Genomic DNA, 11,412 nt, shown 5'->3' on the forward strand with positions numbered 1-11,412 from the left:
TGGGAGAGGATGGGTTTATAAAAACAGAGAAATGGTGGTAGAGAGCAGTGAGTGAATCATTCTCAGCCCTAAGGCAGAAGGCAAATGGACTACGGGTGGAGAATTTTACACCATACTGCTGACCTCCACGACAGATCGGAATATGAGCATATTCCTCAATAACTTTATCGTGGGAGAAGAGAAAGCCCTTATTTCCTCTTTACAAAGAGCTGTTAGTTAGGAGCAAACAATCTGGTGAGCACACCAAACATTTAGCCATCTATGCCAGATGAGTAGAGCAAATAATTTTTATTGGCTAGTATATAGTTTTAGTACTTATTTGCAAAGCTGCCTTAAGGTTTTCAAAAGAAATGCAAATACCAACACTTCATAAAAGCCAATTTGTTAATACTGCATCTTTAATGGCACATGAGTAGGTGAGAAATCATGTCCCATAAACAGTAAAGTGAAAGATGATATAGGTAAAAACAGAACACAAGTGTCAAAACATTTTAAATGAGCATCCATGGGGGATGAATACAGACAGAATACACTTCGTGTTTTCACAGATAAATGTTAAAGAACTGGGAAAAATAAAGTGAGGGAAAAGCTGAACGAGACAGACAACAGAGCAGGGGGGGAAAAAAACTTCTGGGTTATGTTACAAAAATTAGTTAGATATCTCAACCTTATATAACTCTAAGAGGCAGTTCACACAGACTGATAATTTGATTCCATGGGATTCCATATGGAGTCAGATATTTATAAAGTTTTCCTTGCTCTGTGGCATCACTTGTGTTTCTGGAAATAATTAGTCGGCAAATGAATGCCTGACAAGCAAATCAGGCTTCCCCTTAATAAACTGGAGATGTACGTTCACATCAGACAAAAGCATCAGAGGCTCATGGCTTCATTAAATTCATGTATGTGTATATATGTTTCAGAAAACCTCGGCAGTCACTAAATGACAGAGATATGATGATTTTCTGACAACAATATGAAATATAAAATATACATTTTGCACCAAGATTGAAAACAATATAAAATAAACTTCACTCCCTCGGGGCAATGACGCGTGAAGGAAATTGGACGACACTGCTTCACAGAGTAGCCCCTTCAGACACGTTTTTCTTAACATTCTGTTAACAGGCCTTTTGCAGTTTGTAGAAATGGCTGTAAACTTTGTGATCTTGACCAGACCCTTCTTCTAAAATCCTTAGAAGAATTTTTACCATGATTTCTACTTTTGTTTTAAATGGAGGAAGATAAGGCAGAGAACTTTTCTTTTACTGAAATTCGTTGAATGTAAGTTAGTTGGGATCAGAGGGAAATGTCTACTGAAATGGCGTCTGTCCTCTTGCACCCAGATTAAAACCTCCTCCAACTGGCTTTAGGGACTTAGGGCTTAAATCCTGAAGGAGAAGGTGTATTCCTTCTCACTGGATTGTGAAATGATGTAAGATAGTGGATTCCAAATGGATTCTTTATGTATTCAGTGAAATGAGGCACAAGATCTATAAGGACACTATTCAGGAGGGACCGTTCGGACCCTGGGGCATCCTAGACCCTTCCAGGATGGGGTTTCATGAAATCTATGTCATGTTTATTATTTTTAAACACTATTTATAAACTGCTCCCTGGGAATAGGTTAGGTTTTTGTTGTTGTTGTTTTAAATAAAATGTACCAGCTCTTTCAGGAAATGGTCTGAATGTTCTGGTACTAGGTCCTGAAAGAATTAACCCATTTTATTGCCGAAGGTTGCTTGCAGAGTGTTGTTAACTGCGGAGGTTAACACGGTGCTGAGAACTGAATCAGGAGGCATGTCAACTGCTTAGGCCCAGAGCAGGTGCCCAGAGAGAGAGTTAAAGAGGGAGTACCACACAGCACTGACATCTGTGTTTGATTTTGTCATTTGTAACTCAGCTGTGGATCCAATTATGGAATGGACAAATAGAAAACGTCCTTTTGGATGCAGAATGTGAGCTCTGTACCGGCAGGCAGGGTGGGTTCCACAGCGCCAGGCTTGGTTCTCTGCCACCGTGGGCTATTTTCCCAGCTCGGCAAAATCCTTGGAAAAGGCAGATGACCTGCCAGAAAAATGCCTGATTCTCCTCAAGGATGGTATTGCTTCTTGGAAAGGAGCCCGAGCCTAGCTTCAATTTTTAATTAAACAATCTTAATGTGGTACGTTCATTTCCATAGCACTTTATAATGTTCATAGTTCTTTTACACATGACCACACTTCCTCCTCTCATTCGACACTTCAGTGAGTATGGAATACCACTCAATACTCATTTCAATACTCAGTGCTTCGGTAATGTTGGCAGGCCAAATAATACTTCCCATTTTACAGATGAAAGCACTGAGGTTCCAGAAAGTTAAATGACTTGCCCCAAGATACCTTAGGGCAGACTCAGAATTTGAACTCAGATCTTCCAACTCCTAGGTCCAGCGCTCTTTATAGTATAGGACATCCCCTTCTCACGTTCCTGAGAAGGAGGCAGACCCTCTACGTTTGCAGGGGATACCAAGCTAAAACAGGGGAAAATGACAAACTTGAAAAGCCAGGAAGAAACTCAAAGTGACCGTACACCGGAAGAAACCAAGTTGGGTCAACCCCCTTGTTTTACACATCCAAATCTATATCGTGTCTATAATTACTATTTTAATTCCTGTCCTTCCCAATATATGCCTGTGGGGGCAGGGACCCCAACCTCTAAGCCAGGGCTTGGCACATAAAAGTTATTCTATATATATTTGTTGAATCGAGCTGAAGCTCTTAAGGGACTTTAGAGGAAAGTTAAAGGAACAAAGCCAGAAAAAGGCCATTTGTGACAAAGCAAGGCCTGACCAACAGACCTCCAATCCCAAGGCCGCAAGACAAGACAGTGGTCTCAGACTATGATGAGAGGGGCTGAGGAGTTATGAAGAACGTCACAGCAGTTGGCTAAATGACTGAAGAGGCCAGAAGGCTGTAAATGTACTGTGTGGGATTCGGAAGGCAGCACAGTGTTTCACTGGCCGGGGATGGTCCAGCTTCGCACCTGGGACAAGACAAGTTCTTAGGCGGCCTCTACAATCTACTGCCACCCTCCCTGTGGTAGATGTGCCTGTGAGGTCGCTACTGAAATTGGCAAGCGTCAGCAGACAGGAGTACCTCAAATTGGGAAAAAAAAAACACACATTTTTCTCCTCAATAGGAGTTGTACATTTCTGGGAGCAAATTTAGATTCTACATCTGTCACGAGTTAGCATACTGATCCACAGTTAACGACAATACAAAAGTGTGTGTGTGTGTGTGTGTGTGTGTGTGTTGATAGGGGTGGGGGTGGGAGGTGTCCTCAAATTCTGGCAAGCCAGATACTAGATGCCAAAAGGAAAGACACACGGACACTTATGTGCCAACTTTTCTGTTCACGTGGCAAAAATAGCAGGGAGAAAATTTTCAAAAATAAAGGACTAATTCAACTACTGTGAGGAGTAGACTGTGAAATGAAGGAGATCTGAAATTTTTCTCTCAACTGCAAGACTTCTCTGAGGAAGAACAGAGCTAAAGAGTGAACAGCACTGAATGAAACGGCTGTCCATGGTGCTCCTCCCAGGCCCGCCTGGGGCCTTCACGTCCGGTCGCCGGACCGGCCCGGTCGTTTACCACGCAGGGGAGCTTCCTGTGTAGGACCGCCGGGCGGGGCTTCACCAACTGTGTTTGCGGCCACCACAACTCTCCAGAGGCCCCTGAGGGGCACTACTGTCACTTTCCAGGATTTGTAACCATCGTGGGATCAATGAGAAGCACAAAAACAAAATGTTGTTTTTTTATTTCTGGATGGTGGTCAAATGACTAGGAACCAAGGAAAGGAGGGGGAAACGAAAAAGAAATTCAGAAAAGGGGCAAGCTTTCCCTGAAAGCGATGATCACCTATGAACCATAATATTGCCCAAACGAAAGCACCCTATAGAATCTAGGGCTATGGAATCTCTGAAGTCATTTAAATGTAGATATGTGACGGTGCGTCCCGGGCTGGTGATTCAAGTGTCATGAATGTGCCAAAGCACATGACTGTCTTTCTAGGAACAGCGACGTGGAAGGTGAACTTCTGCCATGTATTTTCTTCTACTTCTAACAGGGAGAGGACCCCCAGGGCACCGTGGGGCCAGAGGCAAAATTCTCTGCTCGTCTCTGAACTTTTTGCTTAAAATAACTTTGGTGCACAGTGATGCTAAAGAATGACAGCTCTAAAGCATTTCTGTGCACTGTTGACCTTTCTTCCCAATTAAAATTACTTATCCCTTTGTGCTTTTAAAGATGTCACATTTTTATTTTAGTAAAAGTCAAATCAATTATTACTTAAAGCATGTAGAGTGGAAGAGGTGGAGGGAAAAGAATCTGAACCTCCATTTCAGAGGCCTACTTAATCTGTTCGCAGTGTGGTAACTGCATTTTAATAAAAACCAAACCCCAGCATGATCATTCCATCCTGCTGGCACGGCTGGAGGGCTGCAATCTTTATAGAGCTTTGGAGAATCCCTTTAACCATGATCAGAATTCTGAACCAGCTTTTCTAACGAAGGGTGAACAAAAGGGAAGCGTGAGGGGCAGATACAAAACTAATCAGTTTGTAAAAATTCTTTCCCACTTCGCAGAAGAAGCCTCGTTTCCAGGGTGGTCTTCTATGCCTACACAGGCCATTTTCCCCACTTATAATCGCTTGGCGATGTGAACTTGTGTAGAGAATCAGAAACCAGATTGAATATGAGATTCGTTCTCAATACTGCACTCGGCAGAAGGGGAAGACCTACAAGACATATTCTAACAGCTGGGTCTTTTTTTCCCAAGTCACAACATCAGATTCATTATTTACCTCTTAATGACGTGCCGGTAGCTTCTACAAAATTTATGTGTGTTCAAATAAGAGCCGCTTAAAAAAAAAACCAAAAACCTGACTCTGGTCCAGTTAGCAATAAGCCTGATAAATTAATGGTTAGAGGTTTTTAAAAAGACAGCAGCAAAATCAATCTTTACATTAGTAGGGGATTTTAAATTAGTTCAAATCATGCACAAAAAGAACAACAAAGAACAATAAGGTTTCTTTCAAAGCAGACTCCCAGGACTTAATTTATAAACACCTGCAAAACTGAAAAGGGTAAAAACGCTTCATGTTTTCATGGTCTTCGAAACATAGCGAGTCTACCTCAGGGGAGAAAGAACGTAACCCAGATGCACAATGCATCGGGATTAAAGAACGTGGCAGGGGAGACAAAAGAACTTTAATATACACATTACCATCTTTTCGTTGGTCAGAACGGAAGACTTGCCCGGCTGATAATCGTAAATGCTTTTGGGCTCTGCACGGTATTTCCTTGTATCCACTTTCTTATCTGGGGGCTCCCAGTCGTTTCTGTAGAAAAAAAATCCTATTAGAGCTATTTTCATGAAAATTGGCATCCGACACGGTCTGGCTTTGGCTGACTGTAGTCTAATCAAGGAATTTTTATATCCGAAGCATAAAATCGGACCGGACGCGAAGCATTTAGTTGTGCTGGGTTCCTTCTCAAAATAACCAGTTACGTCTCTGCGTTCGCTTCACAAAAGGCTTGAGGTGTCCTGTGCTCAAAACCAGGCACCAGGAAGCAGAGAGAAGAGAACGAGAAGAAGGGTGGGAAGCAGCCTCAGCCACACTTGCTCTCGTCTCACGAGCTTATCATTCCCCAAGCATGCCTGTACCTCCCACTCCTGCTAGTGCAGTGCAAGAGAACGTGGGTCCTGGAGCCGGGCGGCTCTGGTTCCAGTCCCTGCTACAGCGCTGCTGGCGTGGTGATCTGAGCCAAGTACCTTACCTACGGCTACTTTAGTTTCCTCATCTGAAAAAGGGGGATGTTGTGGGGTTAAATGAGACAGCTCATGTAAGTCACTTTGCAGAGCACCGGGCCCATGGTGACCACTCAACAAATGTTATTGGCTATTAACAGCCATGTTCTTGCCTGTTTCACACCCTGCCCCAGTAGTCACCGATACTGCAGCCTTTGGCACAGCTACTTAATTAACCTGAGCCAAGGATGGGTTCCAGGTGAAATGTGAATCCTTAAAAATTGCAAATTTTTAGTGCGTGTACATTATTGCATTTTGCACTGTGATTATATTTATTTTTTTCCTGCAAAGCTATAAACTTCTTGAAGGCAGGGTCTATTCCCCCACAGTATCCAGCTCAACCTGTACACAGAAGGTACCCAGTAGATGCTTGAGGTATATCCTGAACCTCAAGATGAATGCACTTGCGTGTTTACCCACAGGACGTAAGGGCATCCTCAGCTTTCCTTTCAAATTAATTATCAAAGCATAAAAAGGTTACTCCATCAGGCATAAGAACTCAACAAAGAAAAGCGGGTCATTTACTACAGCCATTGGGAGATGATGAACGCCATCAGCGTAACCAGTCCGAGCCTTATCTTTCAGGGATACGCGTTACATAAACAAATAGATACTAATATGTGTGGCTTCATTTTAAAATTATGGGCCCCTTCAGTATGCACAAAGAGTATAAAAACACATGACAAATCTTACAGCTAAGATTTCTCTTGTGAGAAGGGTAAAAAGACATGATAATTACAGGCAACATTAATTGAGCCATTACCATTAGTCAGGCACTACTACAAATATTATATGCATTGTTTTATCTTCACAACATCCCTATAAGTGTAAAACGTATGCCCATTTAACGGATGAGGACATTGAGACTCAGAATAAGTCACTGCTCATGAGTGATGGCACAGGGATTCAAAGTCGGGTCTGCTTGACTCTTGCCTCCAAGGCTGCCTGCCCCAGTGGAGAGAGACAATACTTCACTGCTAGCTTGGGTGTGAGTGCCCTAAATCTCAGCTGATGATGGGTGGGGGAGCTCTTACCTTTCTGGGCTTGATTTGAGTGAGGAAGAGCGGGTTGGGAGGGGGAGTGTGGCCGACCGCTTAACCACCTTCTCACCGTCAATGTAGCTCATCTCACTTTTTGAGCGAGGCACAGAAAGGGGAGATTTTGCTAGAGAAGAAAAGTGGGTACAAAAGACTTTCAAACCTGGGGGAAACCAAAAACAGGAAGATATCCTCCCCCATCCACCACCCTCTCTTCCTCCCCCGCGACCAGAAAATTCTGCGTCACTTACTGTCTTCAGAAAAGGAGTACCGAGGCGAGTACAGATCTGAATCATCATCTAGTGAACAAAACAAAACGCAATCAGGAGGAATCTGGCTAAGGTAAGAGAACCAGGTGACATGTCCCCCACTCACACCATCCTGCACCAGCATCCAGCCACACCGGGGGCCCGAGAGACAGAGGAGGGGCCCAGGGCCGGAAGCCACACCATCGCAAACCCCATTTGAGAGCCCACCCAACCAAAGAGGGTCTGCAGACCTGGAGGCTGGAAGGTACATTCATGACCCCTGCGGGCTGATTGCCACCTGCCACCAAGGAAGCATGGGGACAAATAGCCAAAGGTCCTCCTCAAGACAATTTCCACAAGCAAAGCTAGAATGCAGGGTCCCCAGCCTGGGCTGGACGCAAGGGCGGAGATAGGTCCCAGAATGCTCACGCTGAAAGTCTCTGCTCTAGCCTGCTGAGTTCCACAGAGTCCCCCAGGACCACCACTAGATGGAATGAAGAGGCCCAGTGATGTGGGTTCAACTGCCCACCTCAGCTGTGACCCGATTTATACTCTGAGGTCCCATTTAAGTATCACTTAAAGAGGTGCTGCAGTTGAGAAAACAGTTCGACAAGCCCCTCATAATCATTTGTTTTGATTCCACCTCCATCTAGTTGCTTGGGTAGCTCGCTTTTCTTGGAACATGACACACCCTGGCAGGTTTGCTTTGCAAAGGTACTGCTCAGGCTAAGTGTCTAAACCATGACTCTGGACCAAATCAAACTCACATGGTTTTGTGAGACTGCTCTCCAGGGGAGAGACACACGTCCCTAAGTAAGGGGAACACTGGGACACGGACACTTGTAGAACCGAGACCAGATCTGAGCCACTCACGTTAGTGGTCGCCCTGAACTAAAAATGAGACCACACGTACATTTATGGAGACAGATTTTCAAACTGGAACGGTCCTGAAAATGTAGGACATTTAGTCACCACATCCACGATAATCCCTCCAAAGCACTTCTCCAACCAGAGTTAGGCTGAATCAGTCGGCTGTTCCCATTTTCTAATATCTTGCTAACCTGAATTAAGAATTCATGAATATGAAATGAAGACCCAACTCCTTCCCTTAAAATCCAGAAGAGCTTTAGCAAAGAACACACAGTAACCCACAAAGACAAGCCAAAGAATCCAATGTAATGTGTTGACAAAGTGCTAACCAAGTTCTGTCTCTCTGCAAATCACTTTGAGTTCCAGAGCAGTGAAGTCCAGGATGTTTCGTGAGATAAATATTATTTTGAGTATTATTCAAAAACAGTTTCTCTATCACCGCTTCTTATCCCGTTTCCTCTCCTGATTTTCATCTGCCCCAGGTCCCTCCCAGCCCAAATAAAGGAAAGGTATCAGGTACCAAGTTACCTTTCCCACCCTTCCTCCTTCTGCTTCAAGGGTAAGAATTAGTCAACATCAAAGTGGAACAAGACTTGGAGGGTTCAAGCTTATTTATGTTAGCTTTTGAAAACAGGGCAGAAGGAAGAGATAAAATGATATCCAGACATACTTGTGGAGTACTGTTCCGAAGTATTTTGTCTTCACAGAATGTCTGATTATCGTACTGAAATGACATGATGTCAGAGAAAACTAAAAATCAGCTCTGACTACAAAGATGTGATCAGAAAAACGGTGTCTGCCAAATGAGAAATTAGCTTACTTAGGAACACCAGCAGTACATACTGCTTAAAATCCAGCCTAGCATTTTGGCTCAAAACCCTGTCTCTCTCTGAATCATGAAGCAACAGCTTATCCATACATGGTAAGGTCAGTGTTAATGTATAACTATTACCTGGTTCTTGGGGCAAGAAGCAAAATTTTCATGGGGGCAAAATGGCATTTAAACATTCAAAATATTAAATATTCAACTTGTTTTAAAGCCCAAGCTCTTTAAAAATTTTCTTCTTCTTAGAGCTTCCTTATGTAGAATTCTGAAATATTTGCTAGATGGAAATGACAAATAGTTCTTATAAGATGGGGGAAAAAAAATAGCACAGCTTGGAGGGTATGTGTATTGAACAGAAGGAGACAAGTGGGGGTGAAGGCAAAAGAGAAGTCTGAGTGACTGAACACTCTTAAAGCTACTTCTTAGGGGCACCTGGGTGGCTCAGTGGGTTAAGCAGCCGACTCTTGATTTCTGCTCAGGTCATGATCTCACAGTTCATGAGATTGAGCCCCAAGTTGGGCTCTGCACTGAACCTGCTTGGGATTCTCTCTCTGACCCTACCCTGCTCTCTCTCAAATAAATAAATTTACCAAAAAAAAAAAAAAAAACCCAAAACAAAAACAAACAAACAAAAAGCTACCTCTTATTCGTCACCCATCCAAGGCCAACATAGGGCAGGAGTGCCTCTGAGCTTTTCATTTCTTTCTCAGTGTCCATCAGATCCGACTCTGACATGTGGATTTCAGTTTGACTTTTAAGAGGGCAAACTGAAGTTCCGTGGATTCCGCTGAACACTAGCAATTAGGGCAAGTTGCAGGGAATGTAAAATTTATTTAAATTTTTTATGTTTGTCTTACAAATCCAGTGTAAGAAAATTTTACCTATGTGTGTGAATAAAAATAATAGCTGCTTCCATTAAGTGCCTAACAGTGGCTGATAATTTACTATCATCTCACTTAATTCTTGCAAAAACTCTTGGAGGTATAGAAATCTCTCATCTCATAGACAAGGAAATTAGGTCCAGGGAAGTGAAGAAAATTTGCTCTTAGCCTCACTGTGAGAAAAAGACAAAGCAGGAATGGATTCAAGGTCTTTCCGACTCCACCTCCCTGTGCTGCCTCTCAGCCCTGTGACAGGGATGGGTGCTCCGTGCTACGGTTCACCCCAGTCTCATCTACCCAATCGTGGGGAACACTGTGGCTATTCCCTTGTAATTTTTGTTGTGGAAGAGGCAGGGGAGGGTGCTGTTTTGAAACTCAAGTCACGCACTACAGTGTTGGCCAGACTGACTTCCAACCCTTGGAGCCTTTTGCTCCATTTTTCTGCATCATCCCCTTGCTGGTGATGCTTAAGCAAGTTTTCTGAGTCATCCACTTCTAGTTCTCTCCTGGTCTCCAGGGACAAGGGTAAAACTGAGTCACTCCTGCTACATCCATCATCCACTTGCTGCTTCTCTTGTTACCTTCTCCTGGCAGACTGAGTCCACGCTGGGGTAGACGGATAAGAAGTTAGAAATACCGAGGAATGGGAAAACTGGGTGCAAGGGTCGCTCTTCTGCGTTTCTGTACACTAGAGTTAGCCAAAGGGAGTGTATTTTTAAGCACAGTTAAGACATAGCAAAGGAAACGTTTCTCCAGTTGTCTGTGAACACAGACATTGTCTGTGTCTGAAATCCTGCCTTTACGGTTTCTCCAAGGGTTCTTTAAAGCTGTGCCTTAGGGGGGCTCAGCTGAGCCGGGATCTTGTGATTCCTGTTTGTGGTGGAGCCACATGCTGACCGTGCCCCAGAGCCCCAAGCAGCAAACACTAAGCTTCGGCAGCAACACCCAGAACTTCCGGTGCCAGTGACTTCCAGGAAGCTCTGACACTAGGTAGGATTTACTCAGAGTGAAAAATCCACTTCTGGAACCCAAAGGCCCCTGCTGGGCTCCGATGTTTACACACCAGTGATTGCCCTCTAGGCTTTGGCAATCTGTCCTTGGAGGCTCGATTTGGGGACAGCTACTCTCCTAAAACTGCCAGGAAGCACATAATTGCCTTTTCAACCACAGTGACTTTAAATGAACTTCTAAAAAAGACTTTTTTTCTGGGTTTTCTGGCCTTCTTTTTTGAGAATTTATAACAATCTTAAAAACATTGGAACAAGTGCTGGTTGAGAATGATTATTTTATAAAAAAATTATGTAACTAAAATGAGATAATGAGCAAAAAGGAGTATTTACATAATCACTTGCCTTTATCAAATTTTCATTTTATGCATTTCTTAGGCCTTTAGACTTACAACTATTTCTTTCTCTTCTTAAAAATTTTTTTTTAATGTTTATTCATTTTTGAGAGACAGAGCATGAGTGGGGGAAGAGCAGAGAGAGAGAGAGAGAGAGAGAGAGAGAGAGAGAGAGAGAGAGAGAGGGAGACACAGAATCCAAAGCAGGCTCCAGGCTCTGAGATGTCAGCACAGAGCCCGATGCGGGGCTCGAACCCACAAACCGCGAGATCATGACCTGAGCCAAAGTCGGGCACTTAACCAACTGACTACCCAGGTGCCCCTCTTTCTCTTTTTTTTTTAAATAAAGTTTACTCATT

The 11,412-nt window shown here is 43.5% G+C and overlaps 1 protein-coding gene across 50 annotated transcripts in view; it reads right to left on the bottom strand.

Moving 5' to 3' along the window:
* Positions 1-11,412, bottom strand: part of SORBS1 (sorbin and SH3 domain containing 1) — a 231,596-nt gene that overhangs the window by 57,247 nt on the left and 162,937 nt on the right. For all 50 annotated transcript variants that reach the window (XM_023240763.2, XM_023240762.2, XM_023240761.2 and 47 more), the window contains 3 exons: positions 7,138-7,185; positions 6,884-7,013; positions 5,265-5,379 (listed from right to left, as the gene is read on the bottom strand). In XM_023240763.2, the coding sequence (XP_023096531.2) occupies positions 5,265-5,379; positions 6,884-7,013; positions 7,138-7,185 (293 nt within the window). The remainder of the gene's footprint in view (positions 1-5,264; positions 5,380-6,883; positions 7,014-7,137; positions 7,186-11,412) is intronic.

The sequence above is a fragment of the Felis catus genome, chromosome D2 (genome assembly GCF_018350175.1).
Source record: "Felis catus isolate Fca126 chromosome D2, F.catus_Fca126_mat1.0, whole genome shotgun sequence".
Lineage (NCBI taxonomy): Eukaryota > Metazoa > Chordata > Mammalia > Carnivora > Felidae > Felis > Felis catus.